This window comes from Parasteatoda tepidariorum, chromosome 3, assembly GCF_982258835.1.
Source record: "Parasteatoda tepidariorum strain Cologne lab strain chromosome 3, Ptep-v5.0, whole genome shotgun sequence".
Classification (NCBI taxonomy): Eukaryota; Metazoa; Arthropoda; class Arachnida; order Araneae; family Theridiidae; genus Parasteatoda; species Parasteatoda tepidariorum.
Window position 1 is genome coordinate 84,942,837 of NC_141757.1, and position 27,995 is coordinate 84,970,831.

The window sequence follows — 27,995 nt, forward strand, 5'->3', positions numbered from 1 at the left end:
ATTATATGTTGCTTTCTTGTATGAATATAATTGTATGTGATTGACTTCAGAAATTAATTAGGCCTAACTGTTATTTTTAAATTTTATTGAATTCGTCATTCCCTCACTGGTGTATAAAGTGAGGGAATGACGCTGAAGTGAGGGAATGATTCAAGATGAGTATATTATGACATTTTTTCTTGTTCAATCGTGCCAGCCAATTTTATTTCCCAAACCTGTAAAAACTATTAAATATATAAGAGTAAATTATAATAAATATCAGATATCCTTAGTATGTTATCATTTTCAAACTTTAGGTAGATGTAACTTAGATAAAAACATGTATTAAAATAAAATATCATTCCCTCACTATTAGTGTCATTCCCTCACATTTTAAATAGCGAAAATAATTTATTTACTTATTAATTAATTTGAAAAATAAATTAAAAAATTTATAAATTTACTTATTAAATTAATTAATTAATTATTAATTATTATAAATTAATTAATTTAAATATTAAGTATATTTTATAGGATATATACTTTCTTTATAATGTCATTACATATTTCTATTAATATAAAAATATTCAGAGCTTTTTATTCACTTTACTTTTTCGGGATTTTATGAACTGAAAAATGACAGTTTTCGTGAGAATGACCCATATATGCTCTTTACGAAGCATGGTTTGAACGAAACAAATGCTTCTTGAAAAATTTAGATCCTTGTTTCTTCATATCTGTGGGTATTTTTAGAAAATTTGACACTTTCTTTGTAATCTGAAATAAGTTTCAAATGAATTCTTCCTTTCCAAAAATTATAAAAAAATTATCAAAGTGTCTTCCAATATGTAAATGTAGGATAATGGCAGCTGCCATATATCCTACGTTGCAATAAGAGGAATAAATTTTTATTTATCGTTTGAAATATTTATCCCACATAAGCTCACTCTTTCTCTTTTGCTAAAGTTTAAAGAAGAAAGAAATGAGTTGCTATAAAATCACTGAGGTTATTACAATTCTCTTTTTTTGGATTCATTTAACCCGAAAAAAAAAATTGGAAAAGGTTTTTTTTTTTTTTCTAAATTCCAAATTTTGGCAAACTATTATTTTAAGTGCTTTTGTCCGAAAAATTTTCTCGCTTCTTTTTATTTATATAACTTTTCTTTACTTTTTGAATTGCTGTGAAAAAATAGTAAGACTCAGAAACTTGGAAATTACATAGGGATGTATACAAAATTTTTGTTCGGTTACTTTTTCCTTTAGAGTTAGAAAGAAAGCTTAGAAAAACACCCTCAACCGCAATGAATTTGAACAAACAATTATCAAATTTAAAAATATATACTCAACTACAAATTTATAGAAAAACGATGAATGAATTTAATAAAAAATCATATGGGTGATACATAATCAATGATATCATAGTCTTCTTCCTTTGGCCTTCTTAAATCTTCAGGTTTTGGTATGGGAGGAACAAGTCCCTCTTTATACTGGAAGTACTCTTGAAGTTTCTTTGGCGATCTGTTATCCCCTTTTGGGTGGGCATTATTCAGTACTGGTACTTCAACTTCCGGGCCCAAACCCCTGGATGGAAAAACTCCAGGATCAAAAGCTCTCCCTTTCACTGGTGGTGGTTGACAAAGTCTGTTTTGGCAATAATAATCTGTTCTCCCGTCGTTATGACACCAAGTACCTTCTGGAAAGAAGGTATCAATCCCCATGTCATTGAATTCTTGTCTAGGAGTGTACCAGGTACCTGTTTTCATCTTGCAGTACACAGCACATGATTGCCATTGCCGCTCTAATAATAACAAAAATTATTAAAAATTAATAAAATGAACTTGGAGATTAAATCAAAGAGGAGAAAAAAAATTTTTGTATTAAATTTGTTTTTATAACTTTTACAGTGATACATTGCGTCCAAAATTTCAAAAAGTTGGCACATTTAATCAGCAGGTCAGAATTAAAATTGAACTCAGATGCATAAGGATTGACGAAAACTGAAGCTTATCATTTCCAGCACTGTTATATTGAATTTGGTGTACAAGTTTCTTAAGAAACAAAACTGATTTCAGCAAAGTTTCAAGTTGAGTAACTGAAAGAAATTTAAATTTTCTTACTAAAATCTTTGTAATTCATTGTATCGTGTTTGAAAACTAATGATAAAAGCTTTATTTGAATATCTTAAAAATTTAAAAGGTTTCGAGCAACTTTTTAAGTGGTTTTTGTATTTTTAAAAGAAAGCTCGAAACTATAAGGGGTTATCCGCAAATTTCATCTTGTACTATTAAACAAGATTTATTAAAAAGGAAACCGGCACTATGGAGGATCACCCTTAATAAAAGTATGCTTTATTTTACATGCCTTCTTTCTGTATACCATTTTATTTATTTTTTTCGATTATTTACGATTGTTGCAAGGTTATTTGTTATAAAATTTTGTCTTAAGATACAAAATAAAATTTGGGAAAATTCCTTGGTCGAATTGAGGTCCCTGGTAAAAAGTGCAAGAACTTCTTAGAAAATAGATTGAAACTTTTTAAATTTTTAAGATATTCAAATCTATTTTATTTTCTTAGTTGCCAAATACGATTCACTACAAAATTAGGAAAAACTTTTTAAATTTTTTTCAATACAGGTGCAGTATAAAAGAATTAGCTTAAATACTCATAACTTGAGCTGTTTTTAACGGTTTTTCTTTTAAATTTTAAATCGACAATTTTGTAATTAATTTTAAATTGCTCCAAATATTTTGTTCAATTTCATTGAATATCTATTAAGTTATAACAAAGAAACATAAGGCGAAAAAAATAACTTTTTATAAAATGTCCATATCTCCATAAATATGCAGTTATTAAAAAAAAACTAAAATAATCGATACAAGTTAGAAACTTACTGCTTGATTTTTTGGCATAGGGTGTTCAAAAATACTTACTTTCTTTCATAATGTATTGTAGGACTCTCAAACCTTTGAAAGCTTTAAATTTTATTGCCACGTATGAAAAATCGCAAGAACTAAACAACTCTAAATTTACAAAATAATCTTTTAGGTACTTCTTGAAAAATTTTAAAGAATGTCAAAAACTGAAAGTGTCTCTTCTATTATTGTAGGGTATATATATGTATATATATATATATATATATATATATATATATATATCACCCTAGATTATGAAGGTGTTCTGCTGTAAATGTTTTCTTTATGAAGGTATCTCCTAACTGTAATTGTTGACACTGGAGAATCCAGACGCTGATTGAGCTCTGTGGTCACTTTGGCTGCAGTTGTTTTCTTTTTAGACATTACAATCCGCTTCACTACCCGTCGGTCTCTTTCTCCTTTCGTCCACTATTTTGCTTTGCTGAGCTTGTCTTTCCACGCTGTGTGTATGCTGTCATGACTTTAGACACCGTACCTCTAGAAACGCCTAATAACTGGGATGTTTCGGTCACTGTTGCTCCAACTAGCCGGGCTCCTACAATTTGGCGACTCCGAAAATCTGTGAGGTCTGACATTTTACGCTTCTGACAGAAAATCAAAACGTAGACAACTCTGCTAAAGCTCTCTCATACCACCTAATATATTTACTTTTTATATTAAAAAAAACTGATATGTGAGATTATATTTTAATGCTTATGAAGCGAATTCTCAAATGTCGCTTTTATTCACAAGTGCTTCCATTATTTTGATAACCACCTGTATATATATATCTTTTATGATACGATAAATGTTTTAAAAAGATAAAACACTAACTTATTTCTGTTTTAAAAAAAATTAAAGCACAACCCGTGAAGCGCGAAACAAAATTGAAAATGAAACGTTTGACATAAACTGTCTAAAATATAACTAATAAATATAATTTGTATATTCAAACCTTAAAGGCATTTTTAAATGAGGCAATGCAATCATAAATTTTTGAGAGTGCAGGTTAATAACTTTACCTTCACAAAAAATTACTCATAATTGTTAGCTAATTACGGAAAATTTATTTCAAAAAATTTACTAAAAAAAGACTTACTTTCATTATATTTAACTTGAACACCCAGTGGAGTGACATCGGGAAGATGTTTTGAAAAAGCTTGACATCTTTGTTTTGCAAACTCCGCCGGAGCAATATATTTCTTGCAGATCTAAAGTCATGAAAACATTTTAGTACAATAATTAAGAAATATCACCTGTGATTTATGGCCCTGTAATAAGCATACATCGAAATATATACATTAAATCAGATCGAATGTGATAAGTTAAATACATTCTAGCACCAATTTTAGAGGGTCTAAGATTTCATAGAAAATAAAACACGCAAGCAACACAGGGCTAATTCTTTTTAGCCCTGCAAGCAACAGGCAGTTTCAGGCGTTCATGAATGTTAAAACTTTGCAAAATTCGTTATCAACGGTACGACGGTGTTTTCAGTTTTTCCAATCGACTTCCTTTACAGACAAGCTGATACCTATCAATCTGAATCTGAGCGACTTAACCTCCCAATAAACCTCCCAAGGGAATAAAACTTCGGTCCATTGTGTTGATATCTCTGTACCTGTGCTATTGCGTCTTTCAATTAAGATATCTGATTTTATGTATAAGTTAAGTGAAAAGTACCTTGCATTACACTTATTCAACAGTTATTTCCTCACAACTATAAGTATTTTTTGAAAAAATTGACTTTAACTTTTTATTCTGAAATAAGTTTCTAATAAATTCCGCATTACAAAAAATATATATATAAATTCGCAAGGTCTCCATTATGTTAAATATATATTCGCTTTTAACGTAGCATGGTTTGGACTAAACAAATGCATTTTTAAAATTTCCGATGATTATTTCTTCACAGATATAGATATTTTTGAAACAATTGGCCCCCACTTTTTAATCTGAAAAAAGTAACATAAAATCATCACCACATCACATAAAATTCCCAATATGTTCTCCTTTATTTTAATATATATACTCTTAACGTAGTACTGTAGGGACTGAAAACTGCTTTTTAAAGGTTTTAAATACATATTTCTAGACAAAAAGGGATATTTTTGAAAAAATTTAATCTCAAAATTTAATCTTAAATAAGTTTAAATAGAATTCCTCATTTCAAAAAATTTTCAAAAATTCGCAAATTGTTCTTCATTATCTCAACTATATATGCACTATTACTTTTAAACTTTGTCGAACTTCTAATTTTTATATTTTTTAGAGCTAAAATAATGGAAAAAGAATTAATATGTAATAATAATATAAAGAATTTCGGTCAATCCTGGTCTTTTCATTATAGATAAACTAAATTATTCATCTCAGAAAAAAGAAAGCTAATAATTTATTAATTTTAAAATACGTATATATAATTATTGAAAACGAATCTTTCAACTGATTAAATCATCGTTGGGATTTTTTTACTTTCTCTGAAGCCATACTCATAAATAATTTCCAAATACTATTATAATAAGAATTTATAGTTTTACCTTTTAGTTGCTGCTCGGAATTATTATTAGAGTCGCCACAAAAGGAAGTTAATTATAAATTTCTTAATAATTATTTACAGCATCTTAAAATGGCAACGCTATACTTTGATAAACAGTGAATATAAATAGTAACAGTTCAAGAGCTGGAAACTAATAAATGCCTTAACAACAGTAACACAACAAAGGAAAAAAATTTAGGGAGGGGGAAAGAAGAATCAGATTAAGGTTGAAGAAAAACAAAAAACGCAAGAGAAGAAAAGAATAGCGAAACAAATTATTCTTTTAAAATCCTTATTTTAAAGTAAAGTAAACATTAATAAAAATGTAAATAATAATAATAATGAATTACTTACTTTTGAGTCATCACAAAAATGAATTCTCAAATTTTCACCTTCACATAACTTTTCTGTATTTCGGGGTCTACAATTTAAAAGAGAAAAAAAAGTATTAGTATGATTATTTTGAAGGAAAAATTGCATTGAAATTCTTATATAAATTGATGAATTAAAAATCGTGATTGATGAAAAATAATCGGGAGAAAATCGTGACAATAAATAACATATAGTTTTATCAATAAACAATTTTATAAATATTAAATGAATTTTTTAAAAAAATTCGTTTTTTTAATTCCTGTTTGTAATCTATGTTGTTAAACCCTGAGTTCAATCCATTACAATTGCTTTAAATCTATTTTGTTTTTCATAATTTGAGCAGTATAACAGAAAATGTAAAAATCTGATTTTCTGTTAACTTATCACAGAATCGGGAAAAACAATCCGAAAGGAATTATTCGATTATTTTAGTTCGGGCTTCAACGGTATTTCTGCATTTGGAGGAAGAAAAAAAATGGGGAATTTTTCTTTTATACTATCTTAAGGGGGGACCCCACCCTGAGATGGTAAAATATTAAGGTTTTTCTTGAATTTTTTTTAAGTAATAGAGACAATGCAGAGACTCCTTGTTTTTTAATGTTATTTAGCTACAATTTAAGTCTATTTAAAAAAAAAATTCTTTTACAAAATAATAAAAAATAAGTAGGTGACAGCTCTGTGTGTGGCAGGTCATCAAAAAGTAGCACCTCACTGGCCTCATGGATTTAGAAGTCCTGAAGCATAGAAAAACGATTTTGCTTAGATTTTCTGAAACATAAAGACATTATCTAAAAAGAAGCATGGCGTTTTTTTGATATTCGCAAAATTACCAAAATGGCGGCAACTTAAAAAAAAAGTTAAGCTTTTCATTAAAAAAGTATTCATTAAAATACTAATATAAAATCGAAATACAAAAATATAAAAATTATCCTATGCTACTTTCTAAAGAATATATTTTTACGTAATTCAAAATAAAGAACAGCTTGTTTCGTTGTATAGATCATGAGAAAAACGTTAGGCCAGGTCAAAAGACAGCGTTTTGAGAAGACCGTGTTTAAAGTTTTGACTTATGGTAGGGGAAAACGTTTAATTTCATATATATAATGATCGATAAATGAAATGCCTGCAATAAGTTTCTATATACAGTCAACAGAATGGATGAGACACAAAAAGAATGAGGCCCCTCCTAATCCGGCCGAACGGGCCTTTCTACTTTCTTAGCGACGACTCTCTATTTTCCTGTATAACTTCCAAATGAAGTTAGGTACCTAGAAATCGTTTTAGACAGACATTACAAAGGGTACAAAGATTCGAAAAATGCAATAAAATTTTTTTCGAATTTTTGAAATATTCAGGGTGGGGGTCCCCCCTTAATCCGGCAGTTACAGACTCAAATTGATTCGAATTATTTTAGTTTTTACTATAACAGTAATATTGCATATCGGAAGAATAGGACGAAATCTTTTTCTCCAGCTGCTTGATCCGACAGTCATAAATACTATTTAATCTGAATTATTTTAGTTTGAGTTATAACGGTACTTCCGCACTTTGGAAAAATGAGAAAATTATCTTTTTCTCCAGTACTTTGATCCGACTGTCTTTAGCACTATTTGATTTATATTACTTTAGTTAGGATTATAACGGTATTTCAGCACATTGGAAAATAGGGAAGTAATTTGTTTTCTTGTTTCTTGACCCAGCAGACAGAGACACAAACTGAATAGAAATATTTTAATTTGGGATTGGTAATTATAGGCATTAAATAATGATAAAAACTAATAAAAGAATGAAGGTATTTGATAATTACTTTATTAAATATTTGATTTTAGAAATCATTAAATATGAATAGCATGTAATGCGTATAATTAAATGCGTTTATTTGAAATTATTGACTACTAATTATAATTTTTAAATACTAAAATAACAAGGAAAAAAACTTTAAAACCACGATTTTGAAAGTAAGTACGTTTACTTAATTTATGATGGATCACTTAGAAATATTTCTACCCAAAGTCGAAGCTTTTTTTTTTTTTTAAATTATTGTACTATACTGATAATAACAATAAAAAAAATGGGGGGAAAGACCGAACTTTTTGAGTGGGTAGGGCATGATTATTCTTCTCTATTAAATAGAGAATAATTGATTAGTTTATCACCACAATTTTCTCGTTTCATAAGCAAAACACCTTTAATGAACTTAAATGTTTAAACATCGTATGTATTTAATCGGCATCATAACATACACGTCCTGTTTATTACAATGCACAGGGAAGTCATATTAAAGGTGTTTAAAGACAGACAGCATAAAAACTACAATTCCAAACTCAGGAGTCGTAGTGGCTCAGGGGATAGAGCGTTCGCCGTGAAATGGGATGAACCGGTTTCGAATCCCAGTGATGGTTGGGTTGATAGGAAGTCCGCACGCGGCTAGTACCGATCACAGTGGAGACTTAAAATATCCTCAATGGTAGATAGATCATTGAGCTAACCGTGGGAAGTTTTCGTGGTTTTCCCCTCCATGCGCGGGTCAGTTAAATGAGAAAGTCCTTCACGACAGAAAATTTCTACCAACACTTGATCCAAGAGTTCCCTGGTCTTCTGGATTGATTTCACAATTACAAAGCTACGGTAGTCGTAACCTTGATAGTGGTAAACTTAAAATTTGGCTGTTCAACGACGGATATAAAATGAAATAAAATTCACCAAAATCAACTTATGCAGTATTTGCTATTCAGACCTTTCGAAATTGTGATGCAAAACCATTTTTTCTTAAGATCGGCATTACAAGTCTAGTAAAAAAACATTTTTATGTATTTTAGCATTGACACTGCTGTAAAAAAAAAAAAAAAAAAAAAAACTTATTAGAATGATATCTATTGCAAATGTGGTAAAGTTTGGCTCCACAGTTTTCTCACTTTTTGTATTTAAACAACTGGGATTAAATTATTTCAAAAGTGTATTTTTAGGTTTAGCTCTTTAATAAAAATTGCTAAGAAATAAACTGCATTTTACCATCAATTTAAAAAGAGAATTTTAATTAAAATATTAATTAATCATAAAGTAAGGTTACTAACTTAGGATTATTGCAGTATCGTTTGTCTGTCGTGTGAGCTCTGGATTTCTCTAAGCATCCACTTTGACATTTTCCCTTACTCCAGTCTGACCATCCACCTTTGACTACTTTAAACTTCTGCGATCCCCACGAAATACATTCACCATTTTTGCACCACTGAAATAAAGAAGTGCGTTTATTTAATACAAATTTCTACAACAGAATTATGACATGAAAGGATTTTTTAAGAAGTAGTGAGTGTTCCGTACATCTAACCTAATATTTACTTTTGGAATCTTTTTTTAATAGAGTCATATGTGTGAATCTACGCATTAATAAAATAAAATTAATGAATAAGTGTAAAAGAATCATTATCAAAATCTGGCGAATCAATATCGAGGTCATAAAAATCCATGCATAATTTAATAGTTAAATATAAAATCCTAAAGTTAGCGTGATATATTTTTTCAGTTTCATCATTTTAAATATACGAAATTATTATGTGTTAAGTGGCCTTACAAATTGGAGATTTAAAATAGAAGGTAAATAATTACAACAAAAAAATTAGTTAAGACTTCATACACAAATCTGATATCTTCATAAAATAATTAAAATTCGTCTCCTTTTTTTTAATGTCTACTCATATTTTTTTAAATATTATTAATACTTTTGTTCTCGTTGCTATCACATTGTGAAAGAGACAATTAAAAAGTAGGAAATTTTTTTTGACAAAAAATAATTTCTGCTTAAAAATGTAAAACATACTTTTTTTCCTCCACAAAACGTTCCTTCTAAAGCTGGACCAGCTGCGTAATATCCTATTCTTGAAGGAGTCTTGCATAAGGTCTCCTGGCACACCATCTATGTAAGTATATCAATATGCAAAGACGCAAATTTATGCATTATAGTTACACATACAGAGTGCAATAATATTAATAATTACATTTTGACACTATTGAAACATAATACGAAATGCAAATAACAACTTAATTGTTTCAGGGGACCAGCACAAATTTGTGGAAAGTCTAAGTAGATGAAATCAAGTAAGAACTGGTGATGAGTTTAAGGTAGAGTACGGTACTAAATGTGACTATTGGTCTTAGGGAGTGATCTAATAATAATAATGTAAATAATTATCATTAGATATTACATGTTAGATATAATATAATTTGGATTGCATAGCAATTTAATGTGTCTCAAAGTAGTTTCTACCAGCCGTAACGTACTTTCGAAAAATTTTAAGAAACTACTTTCAAAGTCCTCCTGTGGTTAAACATTTTGCTTCTGCGATAGAGAGATGAATCATTCATCTTACTCCTTAGACAAATGAATGATTCATCTCCTCCTCTCCGAAACCAAAAAATTCACTTAAATACAAGGTTTAAGGAAGTCGAAGACATTAAAAGTGTCAGAATTGAGGAACATTCCGTAAGAGGACTTGGAATTTTATGAAGAATTTATTACAGCCAAGTATCGAAAGGCATTGTGGTAGATGATATTTCGAAGCCTATTATAATCTTTGTAAATAAAATAGGAGTCTCAAGGTTACGCGCCTTCCCTGCTCTCCATACTTTTCCCCTCAATGTTACCAGGGAATCAGAAATTCTTGCTTTTTCCCCACTCTATTATATTCCAAATTCTAACTGAAACGTACTGGCCGAATTTGAAGAAATCATGAGCACAAAAAGTTGAAAAGTGTAGACTGGGAGGTATGCACGCAACTTGAGTATAAATGGGTATGGGTTTTATATATTTATTGAGCTGTTGCGTCAGTCCTGAAAATTAATAACCACATCTCGGATCTCATATGCGATTATTTATTTTATCTGCCTCTTTCATTTTAAAAATTCATAATTTTTTAGATGCTGCCACCTCCGTTATGTAATACTTTGTTGAAATAATCATTGCGTTTCATCTACACTTCAAAAATTGTGATGGCAGGTCTTCGGATCATTCTCAGGGATGTTTCCCAGACCATCGCCAATAGCCCATTGTGCAGCTCTAGTGCGACGTAAATGAACTACAACAATCATCTACACTTCAATGGAAACAGATTAAAAACGAAAAGGTTTCACCCTCCCAGTGTTAAATTTGACAATTTTTTTAGACATGAATTATGCCGCTATTATTAAACTATTTCTTAAAATATATAACACTAAAATAAATAAAACTTAAAAATATCAAATTGCATTCTTTTATTTTATGATTACATATAAAATTTTATGAATAAGTATTTATTATTATAAATAAATATGCATTTTTAGCAGAAGTAATAATAATTGGAGGAAAAAATATCATCATTGAATCATTGCTGCTTTCAAGAATGGGTACAGTTTCTTCCAATTCATATATCCCGGAATTTGAAGGGTTGCCGAAATCCATGCCGCACATATCTGTGGACAAATAGGGCAGTTGTCACCAACTGTTTATGTTTATTAAAAAATTCAATAAAAGCCTGTTCTTGACTTCAAATTAAATGAAATTCTTGATTTCAAATTAAATTTTTAAAAAAAAAAACATTTTTAAATCTCTTAAGCAACTATTGCATGCCAGCTACGATTTAAATTATAAAAATCTCGGAAATTAGTTTTATTATTCTTAATCTGCATAAATGTATTTCAATGTATAATCAATGAAATTTTTTATTTGCGAAATAACTCTCCTTAGTTTTCGTGCTGCCATCTAGTTTACTCTGGAAGAAGCAGACATAGGAGTCAACAAATTAAAATGTTGGTTCCTGTACCTGCTTTTCACGTGCGAAAATGTGAAATTAAATTAAAATATGAATTTGTTTTGAAGAGTTTTGAAAAATCTAATGTGAGAAAATGGTGAGATTTATGAACACATCGCTGTTACAGGCGAATTTGTTAGGGGCTTCTATGATCTTGAAAATTAGGATATTAATGGATTAGGATTTTAATATCTTCGATATTAAACGTACTCAATATTCTTCTCGTACAACTATGCCAATGCTCTCCAAAGAAATGAGAATACATTTTTCTCTTCACAGCATAACATTCTAGCCACGATTCAATTTTAAAACATTAGCTTTATGCTAATGCATAATCTAAACCTCTTTATTTAATGGTTTAAAATACAAATTATTCTTATCTTGGAAATTAGGATTTTTATAACAATTTGAAAATAGTTTTTATCATAAAAATCAGCATTGTAAATAATTTGCGAAAAAATCTTAGCATTTTGATAAACTCTATTTTTCAGATAATAGTGCTTTTCGATGGTCTTTGAAATTTTTTAAAAAAAGAGCATTTTAAGTGTCTTACACTTGATAGAAAACCATAAATTTAAACTATAAAAACCTTTTCGTCGTAAAATCCTATCAAGGCAAATTTGGAATGGACATATATTTTCAAAACTATTAAACTGTTTCAAAAATTTTCAATTTTTAATGAGATAAAAATCATAAAAATAAATTAAAAATTCTTAATTTTTGAGAATTTTAATATAAATGAAGCATTTGAGTAACTTCTTAAACTTTTAAAAATTAAATCACAAACGGTTTTTTATTTTTAAAGGACTATTTCTTCAAATTGACGTTAGCGCCCTTTTCTGACAACGCACTGGCTAAATATGAATTAAACTTAACCTAAAAGCCACGAACCACTGTAGCAAACTCGCAGGAATTATAAAATTTGCAAATTATAAATTTTAAAAAATTATAATAAAAAAAAGCCATTTTATATCATGCGGCCACAGAGACTTCGAAACGCAATCTAAAGATAAAAATCATCACTATAAATATGCGGTATTTGCTGCCAGATAATAATTAATTCATTTCAAATCCAATATCATCAAATAAAATCTAGAAATTGTAAAGATCTAGTAATTTTTGTAGCAGCAATAGAAAGGTAATAAATTTTTACGTACCGATACAACTGTATCATTGTACAATGTGGCGTCATCATCACGCAGGAAAATTTTGCATTGATCATGAGCGTCCCAAGTTTGTCCAGGTATCTCATCATATTTCGAATGATCTGTTCCTTTTGTTGATTTCATTTGAGGAGCATCAAATAGACATTTCTTGCTGTAGGGATTTAAAAAAAATAATTTAAGCTTCTATTCAACTCGACATTTCACCAGCTGTAAGAATATGCACCTGATATTACTGGAAGTGGCTTAAATAACCTATAATATAAAATATCTAACTAAAAATGAAAGAAAGAAAGTAGATAAAAATGTGAAAGTCTCATCATTTTCAAAATTATTTACTAAGGTCAGCGACAGATGGCACTGTTAAATAAAATAATCATAAAACATAGTTGGCTGTGCATGCAAGATCATTCCAAGTGAATATTTGCACTGGCCGCTGTTAATTTTGTTTTCGGATTGTTCCTTGTTACTGAAAATATTGATTGTTTTGAAAAGAATGCTTTTTAGTTTTAGTTTTTCTCAGCATGCATCACCGACTGTCGAATTAATTGCGAAACTCGGTAGGAAGACCTCTTGCTTCCCTAAGCGGAATGCAACAAGCCTGTATGTTTCAATTTTCTTCTGTTTTTTTTTCATTGATTTTTAAAATTTTCCCTCATTTTTTGACACTCGGCACGACACGGAATTCTTTATTTGTTTTAATAAATGATAATAAGACGGATGTATCACTCTGTTTCGCGCAATTGCCTATAAACATTGAGTTTTGACATAATCGACCTCATGAGTGCATGTTTTTTTGTTTACAAAATTTTGGAATGCCTTAAAAAAGATAAATTCTAGAAATTTAAACTTGCTTACTCTGTTTTTTCAAGAACTTGAGAACTGCAACTGGACCATGTTGTTTCACCCTTTGTTCCTCTACTTGGAGACATCACGTGACCATTAGAAGGACATTTATTATTTGGAGCGCCATCATGGTACATTCCTAGACTGGAATTGAAACATTAATGTTAGCCAAACCAGTCTAAGCCTAACTAGATACTCGTTTTAAAAAATTTGATGACTATTAATAACATATGTTTACTCTTTTGTTTACTTATTTATTATTATTACTATTATTACTACCATTATTATTATCACTATTATTATTATTAATATTATTTTTACTACTATTATTATTATTACTATTATTATTATATTTATACAGAAAAATTCGATTTCACTTCAATTAACACAGTACAAAGAGCATAAATATGGCGTTTTATTTCATTAGAAGTTCTCTGCCAACTTGTAAATACAAAATGAAAAATTTAACATAACTTCAGTATTGAAAACTTTCTTACTACCCATACATCGTTACGAAATATACGTATGATATGAAAGATTCGAAAGAAGGATTAGGGTTAGTCCAAAACTAGGAAACTGTGGAAGTTACTTTGTAGATTTACTTTGTGTTTAATCATATTTTTCAGATTTCCTCCTGCATATTATTATTAATGCTGAGAAGCTATTTAAGAAACCGATCCAATTTCTATGATGAAGATTTGATAATGATTTAAAAACCAATGTACCACATTGTTTTAAGAAATAGTTTTTTCGCCTGTCACAGAGTGCTAACTATGATACTATATTATAGAGACGATTTTTATTTTGGAAATTTTTCTCTAAATTTGAAAACAAGAAAGCAGTCTAATATTTAAAAATTGAAAATCACATCAATACATCCCAGTTAAATGAAGCAATTTTAGCGAATGCGCAAATTAATTAGAATAACATACCATTAAATTAGCCACTTTCAATCAATCACATCGAACATACTAAATAAAAATCATAATGACATTTAATTTCCTATTTAGTAAGATGATAAGTACATACTTATGTCCTATCTCATGAGCAGCTACATATGTAGACAAGAGACCAGCGGAGGGATAGGGACGTCCATCATCACTTGTTACTCCGAATTCCACTATGACGCAAGAATGCTTCTTCATACATACTCCTCCCACTGGTGCCAAACCTGATTAAGACAGTGAAATAAAATGTAAATGATCGTCATAAAAAGTACTATGATTGAGAAAATCAACCTTTTGCACCAGAGTGCCACATTAATAAATTTGGGAAATTTCAACTTGTTAAATAATTTAAAAATTAAATTTAAAATAATCAATCAATTAAATTTTAAATAAAATTTCAAGTAAGTCTGCCAAATGTATTATATTCTTTGTAAATAGTGTTGGTTTTTGGAGGTTACGCGATTGCCCCACTCCCAACACTTTCCCTCTCTTCGTTATCATGGTTTCGGAAAAATCTTGCTTTTTCCCTAAGCCAGTATATTTAGACTGTCTAACTGGAATTAAAAAGTATGATTTATTGAAACCATGGTAATGTAGAGGGGACAAGTGTGGTGAGTGGGGAAATCGAGTAAACATGAGACGCCCTTTCTACTCAGAAATATATTTTGTAATTTTTCTTATTATTATCTTATTCTTTTTTTTTTTTTTTTAAATCAGTTTAAAATCAATTTATTTCATCCTTTTTTGTCATTGTCTGAAATAGTCAAAATATGATTGAACCAACACCTCCTAGAAAAGAGCAGGTCTCAGCACGGCTTACCATAAATATCCTTTAGTAGTCCAAACGTAATGACATATTTCATATTTTCAACCACTGCGCAGCTTAGTACCCCGAACGTAATGACATCTTTCTTAATTTTCGTCAACTGCGCAGTTAACTTCGTCACATCGGACTACTAAATTGATCCGTGCTGAGGCCTTCCTTCTTTTCGGAGGTGTTGATTGAACTCGTGTAATAAACATACCTACATTACTTCAGTGCAAAAAACGTAACAAAAGAGGTAAATATCATTTAGATTTAACGTGGAGTCTGACAAAGGTTTTGCTTAACAAACGCATGAATATCATAGAAATGTTTATAGTCTTAGTTTCCAAAGTATCCTCTAAAAATGCTGAAAGGTTACAAAAGAGAAGACTATCTTGTCATCTCTTTTGTAACCTTCAGCTAATAATTTTGCATTTCTAGATATCCTATAGTTACCATAATTTCATTCTTCCGCATTTTCCATTTTGTTATCGAACTACTGTTTTAAACCGAATGGGCAAATTGAGAGGGATACTAAAATGTTATCGGTCATGTCGACTAGTCGACAGTGGGAGCGGGACACGAATTAAAAACTACTATCTGATAGCATAAAACATAATAAATCTTCATACAAAAAAGAATAAAATAACTGAACTCTTCAAAATTTTATAAATTGAAAGATTTCTTACCCATTGTTATGCCATTCTTTTTCCCTTTTTCCATTGAGAAAAAATTTAACCTTTAAACAAAATAAAATTATGTTAATCAGTTATTAAATAAACAACATCAGCGCAACAAAAAAACTTTCGTAATATTAGTCATTTCATTTCCTAGTTTGAGTTGAGTAATTAACTCAAAGCTTTTAATTAGTGAACATCATTTTACTAAGTTTTACTTAAATCGCTTTCAAGTTTGTGAGGAGGTAATCTTGGAACTGAAATTTTGATCACTTTCTGACTAGGTGAAGCTCTCAAATCTTTATTGGAGTTGAAAAATGATAAAAATGCAAATTACTATCATTTCCAGAATATATAGTCATTTCTTTACCAAAATGAAAGTCATTGTGAGTCGAAATTCTGACCGAATTCCGACAGGAAAGAGTTCTTAAATCTCCACTGCAGCTCCGTTCTGATGACAATACAGGCTACAGTCATTTTATAACTGCTACAAACAAATTCTCTTTCCATATTATCCCTAAATGGAATTTATCGGCAGTCCAATAGAGCATTTTGATCGCTTTCCGACTAGCTAGAATGCCCAAACTTTAACTGAAGCTGAGCTGACAAAACATACGTAAGTGGGTTTTTGACCTTTAAAAGCAGAATTTATATTGACAAAAAAAAAAAATTTGCGAATATTATCCACTTTCCAGTATAAAGAAATAAGTAAATAATTAACTAAAACAAGAAAATAATAAAATATTTGAAAATTGCGTTTTTACAAGCAGGATAAAAAAAAAAGAGAGAAAATTATTTTTGCTAAACGGAAATCGGAAAACTTATTGCTCACCACCACCCTCACATCTATCAAAAGTGATGCGCTCTTACACTTTTCGTTTTAGATTTGACAAAAATGCCTTCTTTGTCTACTAAAGGAAATTTTTTTTAAATGTTTATTTTATTGTTATTAGGCAATATAGTGTCTAATAACAACGGATAAAACATTTTTTTTTTAAATTTTCAAGCAAATATGTGGGGTTTTTTTAAGACTTAAGATTTATCGATATAAAAATGCATTAATGTTACTGCATAATAAATTGATTCATCCTTACCCAGATACATAAAGAGCTAAGTCCCAATGATTTGGATCATTATCGGAATCTGGATTCTTTTTAGCTTGATAATTACAAAAGGAATCTAATAACTGATCTCTCTCTCCATCTTTATGCGGAAGATCACTCTAAAATTAAAGAAAAAAAGCATGTTTATAAAAATAAATATACCTTAAAAAAAGACGTAACAATTTTAAAATACTCACTGGTTGTTTCTTCATAACATCCAATCGAACTAAACTGATCTGAAGCTTTTTGCGTAAAGAAGGTTGCTGATAAAGAGCTTGCATCTGAGGAATAAAATTTTATCATTTTATTGATTCTGCAACTAAAAATAACGATTTTAACGATTTTAGTTACAATTTTTGAATGATAGATTTTAGTCATTGGGGAGAAGGTTCCAAATTTTTATTAATTAAAATTGGTTTTATTTTATTCTCTCTTGGTTTCCTACACATTAAAAAGACTTTCAAACATTTTTATTCTAATATAAATTGAAAAAAAATATTATTAATGTGAATATAGTATTGATTGTTTCTTTTTCTTTCTAAACAATTGAAAATATTAACTTTTCATCCTTTTCGTGCAAAAAAAAAAATAAGTAAAGTACTTATGAAAAATTACAATATTCAGAAAAACTGTTTTTTTTTTATGTATTAAAAAAACTATATCTAATATGAAGAAATAAAATTTGTTGTTGTTGCTGTTACTTAGCTCCCATAGACTCCGTCAGACCAGAGCTAAGAAACCATTGCATTCAAAGAAACATATGCAAGAAGAAGAGATGAATGAATTTCCTCCCAAATGAGTTCTAGTCTAATATGTGTTCAGGCGAAGCCTGTTGTTGCCTGTACGCTCGGGGCAAAACTCCTCAGAAAAACGTAAACTCTTGAGATGGTCGCTGGCGAGGTGCGAAATTTACCAATATATGAAAGGGTCAAGGCTAGGCCTGACCTACTGCACCGATACCAATCGTGAGTTGGAGGTATCAACCAATCCTTCTTAATTTGAGATTGTTTCTTTGAGAAAAGTTCAAGATACGTTAACTCTGGAGAAAAAGCAATGGAGGGAGCTCTTGCAAGACTATTTGCCAAGAGAATTTCCATATAAATTCACTCAGGAACTAAAGTTTATGATACATGTGACCAATTAATGATACAATACGCTTACAATAGATTAAGACAATCGTATTCCTTATTATTTAAAAATGTGCTCTGACTTTTACATTAATTTTTTTTTATGACGAATGTTAATTTACATTCACACCTTACCTGATTAACATATCCCAGAAGTAAATCTACTAGATTTTCATCAGATTTAGCATGCGATTGAAAAAGTTGGTATCCCTTTTCGTCAAAGAACAGAGCAAGTTCCAGGTGTAAATCTTTATCTTTAGCGTATTCTGTTTGCCGTTTTGATTCCTTATTTGGCTTCTCATCATTATCAATTTCATTCGAAATTGGACCAAGATCCTCAAAATCTAAATATTTGACAATGTCATCATCATCGACTTCATACTCAGAACGAGGTGAGGAAGGTACGTAATGTTCATCATCCCATTCATCTATGAAGTTTTGAAAAATAATTAAACAGATTAAAATCCGTTTAACAAAACTTTTTAAAATGAGTTAATAATTTTGCAAATAACTTAAATGGTAAAAATTTATCGTATGTACTAATTTAATTTTAGATCTGACAAAAATGACATTACTTTCCGCGTTGATTTCGAAAATAGCATCTGCTATATTTCTAATTGCACAGAGTCCCTATTAATCTCTCCAAATCAAATAAGTAAATAAATAAAGATAAAAAATTGAGGAAAAGTGGAATAGCAACATTCTTACAGCTGTAACATTTTTACAATTGCAACATTTTTACATCCTTTTATGTGATATTTTTAGTTCAAAATAAATTAAAAATTTTAAAAATCTTCGATAGGCCAGCTTGTATAGTAGTTGAAAAAAATTTCTTTCTTGAGATTTAAGGCTTTTTTTAAGGTTTTGTCGTCTCATGAAACGGTGCTTTTCTGCAAATTATATTTAACACTGACTGTTTCGTGACTGAAAGGTCAAGTTTAGCTTATCTTTAGCCAGCACTTTCTCTGTTAATTCTGAAAATGGCACAAAACGTCATCATGAAGAAAAGTCACAGTCTTAGAAAAAAGAAAAGCTTTTGTTCTCAAATTTCTTAATATTAAAAGCAACTAACTCTAATGCTGCATTGTTTCGGCTCCTAGAAATTTGCAAAAAATGAGAATGAAGCATTAATTTTGATAGTTTTCATCGTGGTGGAAAAATGTCGCAAAATTGGCAAGAAAGTTTAATAACTTTTAAAATATTTAAATTATTTTGCCTGTTGTAAAGCCTAGATAATTCTTTACAACAAGATGGCATGTATATTTTAAAATTATAGTTTCGCCTTAAGTGGAAGACACTTAAACTATGGATTTTTATTTTCCTTGGCGAAAGAGCTTCGAAACACCATGCTAAGTTCGTTATCGAAGAGTATTATTTTCAGCCAAATGCGACTGAGACATGATATCGCATATTAATAACCATTTCTTCAATTCTATATAACAATTAGAGTTGAATTTACTTATTTAATATTCTTATTATTACCTCTACACTATCCCACACGGAGAATATTATTTTTAGAATTTGCTAACATTTTTATTTTTTGAAATAACACTATCGTATTTTTGAGATTTACAAATTTGGCCTAACCCTGATTATTTACACCGTTCACATCAGAATAATTGCTATGTTCTAATCTTAATTATGGACTGGCTGTTCGATTAAATTTTAACCGGTACTTTTATTATCTAAACTAACTTAATTTTATGTTATTTTCATAATAATTATTGTAATATATTCAATTGTATTATTTTACTATTAATTATTGTCGAAATTGTCAAATAATCCCCAAAGTAGCTGTTTTTTATCTACTTCTTTATTTGACTACTAAGTTAGCGAGCCCAGCAAGTCATGTGCCAAATCAAGGAATTATGATTGATTATCTATATCTAGGCCTATTTGACATCAATTTTCGACAATGATTACAAGAAATCACAAAATTAACGTACAATTATGATGATTGAAATAAATGAAAAAGTTGATTTAACTGCTCATGAACAGCCACTCCATAATAGGAAAGCGGCGTATGATAGTATTTATGGTCAGAGTTTGCTATTTAATTCTCATTCCTTGGGAAGTAATTGCCTCACCTCCAAATTTATAAACATTGTACTGAATTACCCTGTATAGTAATTGCTGAAAAACGTGGCATGGTTAGAAGTAAAATTGCTCACATCTAAAGTGTCTTACAATATTTTTAACAGAAATGGCTCCAGAGCGAGGAAACAACATCACAAAATAATTAGGTTTATAAAACATACCATCTGGAACTGACAATCTCTTTTGTTTTGGAGGTTTGAAAACGAGATGTAAAACACCGTCATCAACTTCAGAATGAGAGCGCTTTTCAGGAACTGAATCGAATCCAATAATTTCCTGTAGGTCCGCATCAACCGGCTGTAACTGCAAACTTCCACTTGGTATCAATATCATGCCCGACTAAAAAGTAGTTTCTATAGTTAGCTATATAAACTACAAATAACAAGAATTAATTTAGGGAGAGAGAAAAAAAACAGTGATTCTGCGAATAAGCAATGTTTCATTGTTATGGAATATAAAAAACCTAATTTTCATACCCTGCTTTGATCATTATTCTTATATAGGATATTCAAAAGCAGACTGACAGTTTTAAAAAAAATTTAAAGCAAGAAAATGATCAAGGTGATTAAAACAATTAATGCAACATATTCATGTAACAAAACATACGATTTATTAGCAAAGTTTCTGTATAAAGTTTGATAAATTTCCGTCAGATGGCGTCCTTAAATAGATCTTTCCTTCTACTGTTCCTTCCGTTGCATTTGCTTATTTCATCAAATTTAGGGAGCGAATGGGAAGCAAGAAGCATGCGAGAGGTGTATTTTCATTATTTTCAAGCGTTTGTATAAGTGTGTGCACATCACATCAACGCTACCTAATACAAACATATGGTATTTCACCTCCAATCTGCTTCTTGCTTCCAACCCAAATCCTATGTGTCTTAGACTGACTGTTTTATAAAATTTTATATCAGGAAAACGACGTTATTAAGGTTAAAAATAAAATTCGTGCTGAAAAATTATGTGACAAGGTTATACCTAGAGCTATTGGTTTAGTTATTAATTTAGTTAAAAAATATTCTGACAGGTGGCACTAAATTTACCGAATGTTTATCACTTGCTTAGTCATAGAATATAGAATATGTAGAATATAAGAATAAAGTTAGTAATAATACTTATTTTTTGCTTAGATGGCTAAAAATTTTATTTACTAATATGATTATTTACTATGGTTATTTTTCATGCTTATTAATTAGCAATATTGTGTTAATGCCCATTTATGGGATGTCCAAAAACGACTGATGATTTCAAAATCCAATTTTAAGAAATTGAAAAGCGATTAAAAAATGCGCTATTAACCGAATTCTGCACTAGAAACAAAATATTGTCTGTGTAACTTAAGCCCCACTGCTATGTAATCTCAGTCAAAAATAGAATTTGTTCCCTTTTACAATGTTACACAGCAGCATCAGAACTGTCTTAAAAAAAAATCAGTTTTATTAAGGAAAAATCTAGGCATTATATTATTCTATGTATTTTCCTTATTTTAAATCCTAAAACTTCTGTTTATTTATAATTAATTTTAATCTCGACTTGATTCAATTAAGTTTAAGAGAAATATGTTTTATAGGAAAAAAATTGTTCGGATAGCACTTTATTTCTATCGGAATAAATATGCTCCAGTCTAAAATTTAAGTAACTAATTTTTTCTTAGAAATATTAAACATAGACTAACTAATAAACTTTAAAAAATTCTAAAGTGCATATTTAATTAACAATTTTGGAAAACGTCTAAATAAGAAAGATATGCAAATATGAAATACTTTTACATAAATGAGAAAAAAAGAAATTCTTTTAAAAATTTAATTCTTAAAAATTATGAAAGTTCAAACTATTTATTTTTGTAAAGATTTTACAGCTAAAATATAGAAAAATCTAATTTTTTTTTTCAATGTCAAAGTATATAGCATAAAAAACCTTCCATAAAAATAATAAAAAGTAACTTTATAAAACATTATATAGCATAAAAAGAAATTCTATATCGTTTGCTCTGATAGTTCGAACTTAGCCCTCTCAGCTATGGGACAGATATATTATATTATATTATATTATATTATATTATATTATATTATATTATATTATATTATATTATATTATATTATATTATATTATATTATATTATATTATATTATATTATATTATATTATATTATATTATATTATATTATATTATATTATATTATATTATATTATATAATATATGTAATACTTACCAATCCTTTTGATGGTGTGTTTTGGCATGTGCTTACAGCTGCTGCGTAGCTGCCGTTAGAACCCAGGTAGTGGCAAAGTGGATAGTAACTTCCATCTAATTCGTTTATTTCATCGCCTTCTGTAGTAAATGCTTTAAAAGATGGTGCAAGAAGTCGATCATTCCTTTGAAGTTGCATTTGTACAACATGACCAAACAATGATTCCGTGACCATCATTAAATTTTTAGGCTGTGCTTCTTTTCTTCGAACTAAATGGTGATCGGAATTTTGTTCTAAATCAGTTCTCCTTATTCGAATGTTAGTTAGTGTGTAATCTGGAACTATAGAAAAAGAATATTGAAAAATATGTTCTGTATTTAATGATATTACTAATTGAATTGACGAATTTACTCATATATTGTATAAAGCTATTTGTTTACTGTTGCATAAAATTAATATAAAATTTATTTCTAACAAGGGCAATAACAATAGCAACCATAATCCATATTTTGTAAGTGAATCGACTAAAATTTTTTCCTAATTCGTTAATTTCATTTTCTGAAATTTTAATATTTTGTCATCGGTTGTTTTTACATTAAGCCGACGTTACGTGAGAGGCCTTTTATGCAATTTAAGAAAACGTGCTTTTAATTTAACTAGCCTTTTTCTTAAAACCTATTTAACTTTTTAAATAAATCGAACATTTTATTCGTGCGAAATGAAATTTATGACACTTATCAACAGCTCTTTTTAAGAAACGACTCACCTTCACTGTTAACAAGATATTCCCCTTTTACAAGAAACAGTAAAGAAAAATATTTTTGTAGCTAGCGCAGAAACTTATAGTTTTTTGAACAAAAAATACTCGGAGATAAATTTTTAAATCAATCTAGCTAGAAAATAATATTTTATGAATTACACTCTTTCTGTTTCTAAATTAATAGTATTTAAAAAATTCAGATTTTTGTAATAAAACAAAGGTATAAACATTTTCTTCCTTAAAAAGTTTTTCCTTTTTCACTTATAAACATTTTAATTCTTAAGTAAATAGTTAATTGATAATATTTCATTACTTGATTTTGCTGAATTAAACCAGTTTGTGATCTTTGTTCCACCTTCCCAAAATTACGTAAAAGTTCCTTATAATTTTTAGCTCTATATTTAATAGTTTTTTTTTTTAAGTTTTAAATCTATTTTTAACTTAAGTAGCAGCATTATTTTTTACTCTGTTAAACAAAATCTGACAGAAATAACCGCCTTTGGCATCCAGCCTGGTCACCTTTCGAAATTTTCTTGTACAACGAATAATTTTTAATAGTAGCCAAGCCGATTGACTTACACAACTGCATTTTAATATTCTAATTCCTCTCCTCCAATTCTAACACCTTAATTTATTTCAAGCAATATAATAACCAAATTTTTCCCCGTATGTTAGAATTTTTATTCTAAAATTACTGTAAATAACCGGAAACTGTCTGTTCATTTAATTAACTGCAAAGTTTACGGTAAAGAACATTTTTAACTTTACAGTTTTGAAACCATTTACAACTAGTATGGTTAAAAAACCGTGAATACAAAACTGTCTTGTTTTTGTAACCAACTAGTATGATTTCAAAACCGTAAAAAAATTGGACATTAGGGCTGGACTTTTCGTTAGGTTGTGGTAAAGTTGTGCTTAATTAAATGAACCGTGGAATGTGGTTCAGTTTATCTGATTGTTTCACCTATTTTAATATGTGGGAAATACTAAACTTTTTTATGTTAAGCAGATTTATGACGCTGCCATCTGTGCGATAATGAGAGTATCCTATTCTATTATCCTATGGTCACAATTTGGGGAGGGGGGTGCAAGACTCGGTAAACTTTTCATGTGGTGAAGGGAATGTAGGAAATATTCATTCTAGTGTCAACGTTTAGACTCTAGCCCCTATTCTGTTGATCAGGAGATTAGCAGATTAGCCCTCTCGGCTATATTGCATGTACACAACTGCAAGGAACTTACGTGGGTCTAATTGGCACGATAAAATTCTGGTTGTTTAACAATATTCGGTGAAAGCATTCAGTAAACGGTTTTTCTCACAGTTGGCCTTTTGAATATTATCTTATTTACGGTTATTTGACTGCTTTGTTTGAATATCGTGAAATAACAATTAAATAAACTGTTACGTAACTATTTTTTCAGAGAGATTTTTAACAGTGCAGTTGCCTGCGAAGAAGTACATAGATTTCAATTTTAACCATTTTCAAAAGATGTCCGGGATGTTTTCAAAGCTCTTTATGTATTGAATTTCAGAAATAATTTAAAACCTGTCCCGCAGAAATTAAATCAAACAAGCCAACTTAAAGTACGAGTTCAGGATATTTCAGCATAGTAGTCAGCAGGAGTATTGGTATAAGTTCACCAAAGAGTATTGGAATAAGAGTATTGGTAAAAGCTCACCAAAAACTTCGAAAAATATTTTTTTTCAAGGATGGTCTGACACACTGTAGAAAAACTTTATTTCATTCTTTTATATAAACGGCAGATCTATTCGATGATTAATACTGCAAATAATTTTAAAATTTATTGCAAATAAGTCCATAGTTTCCTATGTAGACCACAGAAAAACATACGTTTCTCTCTCCTTTCGTTTTTATGTAATTGATTTTACAAATTGCCAAACTTCTTCATCTAGTAATACATTGAAACTTATGAAAATACCTACCTATGAAAACACATTAATTAAACATTAATTAAACTCAAAGGTTAGAATCAATAAAATAAGCAAAACTTATTACATACCATCATCGTGATTCTCAACAGAAAAATATTTCCGCAACTGATCCTTATTTAATCGCTTATGAAATTTCGGTTGAGGCTGAAATGAAAAAAATTCTGAAAATTATAAAAATAAAAAAAAACTACACTTAAGAAAACACTGTAAAAGAAAAAATATATTTATAATGTAATAAGAAAAGAGTTTTACCTTATTAACAAATTATTAAACCTAATTGATGAAGTACTTAGTGTAAAGTTTATTAAATAATTAAAATATCGGTCTATCATATTTTTTTTCGAATTCAGATAGGAAAGTAATAAAAAACAAACTTAGAGGTTCATTTATTCAAAATAACAAATGTTGCACTAAAGATTTTTTTCATTTATCAATAAAGCACTTATTCACTAAACTAAAAAATGCATCTTTGAATAATTGTCCTTGCTTTTACAGCTGAATTCGCCAATTATTTCTGGTTCAGAATAAGAGAAAAAAATAAAGAGTTCTTAAATTAATTATTTTTTTTTATTATTTAATATTTCTTTTTTATGTCGCGAGTTCTATTTATATACAAAATTACCGGGCTGCGTTAATTTAATTTCTCTCAACATATGAACTGTTGTGTAACTTAACTTATCCAAAAAATTGATATATTGCTAGCTAGATATAGATAGATAGATAGATATAGTGACATAATATACTTACAAATGAAAACGTGGGCATGGCCAGTATGTTCAAGATAAATATGCAAAAATTGATCTTCATTATGATGAGTGGATGTTTCTAAAAAAATATTAACTAATATCTTAAATATTCTCATTTTGAAACTAACATACACTAAACTAAATGAAAATTATTTAATTTATTTCATAAAAGTAATTATTAAAAATTGAGTCTCATTATGCACATTCATAAGAAGATAAAAATCTAAAACTTTTGAAAATGTTTTTATTTAAAACACTGTTTTATACTAAGCATTATTCGAAAATTGTCATTTATTTCGAACTTATTTAATTATTCCTTTTAATATGATTATAAATTTCTTACATTTTTCATTTTCAGTATTTATTTCCCGTCTATTCCTATATAAATTATAATAACTTCTATGAAAATGAATAATATCCCAAGATTTAGCAAGTTATCCTCTTCATATATTTTAAATGCTAAAAAAGTAAAAATGAGAAACACTATGCGTCATTTGATGCAAGGAAAAACTTAATGATCTAGAAAATTATGTAATTTTTATTATCCAAAAATTTGAGGATAAAGCGGAATACTTGGAAATAAAGAACACAGGCATAATTTTGTATATTGCCATCGGAAAAAATAGCTGCTTTTTAGCACCGATCAAAATTTGGTTAAAGCTATTTTTCGAAGAGACTGATGTCATATGAAGTAACGCTTTTTAGCATATAGTATGCTTTTCCTAAAACTGTTGAGAATTTTTAGCAGTTACTTATCACTGTTATGTTAGGTTTCGTCTACAATTAGTCAGCACCTTCTATGCTAATTATGAAAATAGTCAAGATGAAGAAAATTAACAGTTTTTAAAAACTGAAAGGAGTTTTTGATCTAACTTTTTTTTTAATTCCCTGGGCTCATAAAAATTTGCGAAAATTGAAATTTATTAATTAGTTTAAGTGATTTTCATCTAGGTGAAAAATCTCGCTGAAGTGGCGAACTTCAAAACAAAAAGTATTTATACAAGGACTAATTTTCTTTAAACAATTAAGCTATTTGCTTGTTCCAAAGTCCAAATAATTCTATATTTAAGGATAGAGTCGGTGGCTTAAAGGACAGAGCTCTCGCCTCTCAATGAAGTGACCCGGGTTCGAATCCCAGAGAAGGCTTATCTTTACGAATTCCGAAACCAGGTCGCACTAACGTGAAACATCCTCAGTAGTAGACGGATCACGGGTTAGAGTTCCCTTGCCGTCTGGCTAACCGTGGGAAATTTATTGTGGTTAATTCTGTCAAAACGTCCTCTACGAAAGCATATTTCTCCCGATACTTGATCCAGGAATTGCTTTCTTTAGTCTTCTGGATTGGGTTTGAAATTACTAGGCTGCGGAGTTAAACATTGGTAATCATGAACTCAAAATTAGATTGACTGTATAATGATGGCTATAAAATATAAAATACATGGAAAGACGGAATACATACATAAATTATAGCTTTGCTTCGAGTTTAAAGCCTCTCAGGTTAATTGTAGATCTTTTTTTTCTCGGTGGGGAATTTTTGAGAAAAAAACTTGACGTCACACTAGAGTTACTCTAACCTTCTTGCAAGTATGCGTGCTCACCCAATGCATTGATATTATTATTATTGTTATTATTATTATTTCTAAATATTACGATGAAGGAATTCAAAAGTTTACGAAAGGAGTCCGAAAATTTCAAAACATCAAAGTTCCAAACAAACGTTTAAACACTAGAAAAGAGTGAAAAATCAAATGTCAGTACTACACAGACTAATCCTAAAACAACCTGCAACTATATACAAACATATTTAAATACAAAACATCTCAAGACAACTAAAAAAAAATTACCAATCAGATATGATGAATTTATATTTCACGAAGTTGAAACTCTCGTCTGAAAACGAACTTTTCACACCATTCTACAGAAAAATGGTTTCGAACGAATCATTGTGCTTCAGCAGGTGGCAATGTAACCGACTCCCAAAAGATTCCCTCTAATAT

At 29.3% G+C, this 27,995-nt stretch overlaps 1 protein-coding gene across 1 annotated transcript; it reads right to left on the bottom strand.

The window, feature by feature from the left end:
- Positions 1-1,332: 1,332 nt before the first annotated feature.
- Positions 1,333-27,995, bottom strand: LOC107437902 (A disintegrin and metalloproteinase with thrombospondin motifs adt-1). The gene is made up of 17 exons (XM_043054803.3): positions 27,843-27,995; positions 26,000-26,077; positions 25,321-25,396; positions 22,560-22,879; positions 20,510-20,687; positions 18,387-18,679; positions 17,322-17,405; positions 17,116-17,243; positions 16,034-16,083; positions 14,622-14,763; positions 13,605-13,736; positions 12,741-12,900; positions 9,618-9,713; positions 8,875-9,029; positions 5,783-5,849; positions 3,992-4,103; positions 1,333-1,777 (listed from the first exon to the last, which is right to left on the bottom strand). Exons 2-17 carry the CDS (start codon positions 26,057-26,059, stop codon positions 1,368-1,370), a joined length of 2,463 nt encoding a protein of 820 aa, XP_042910737.1. The 5' UTR covers positions 26,060-26,077; positions 27,843-27,995; the 3' UTR covers positions 1,333-1,367.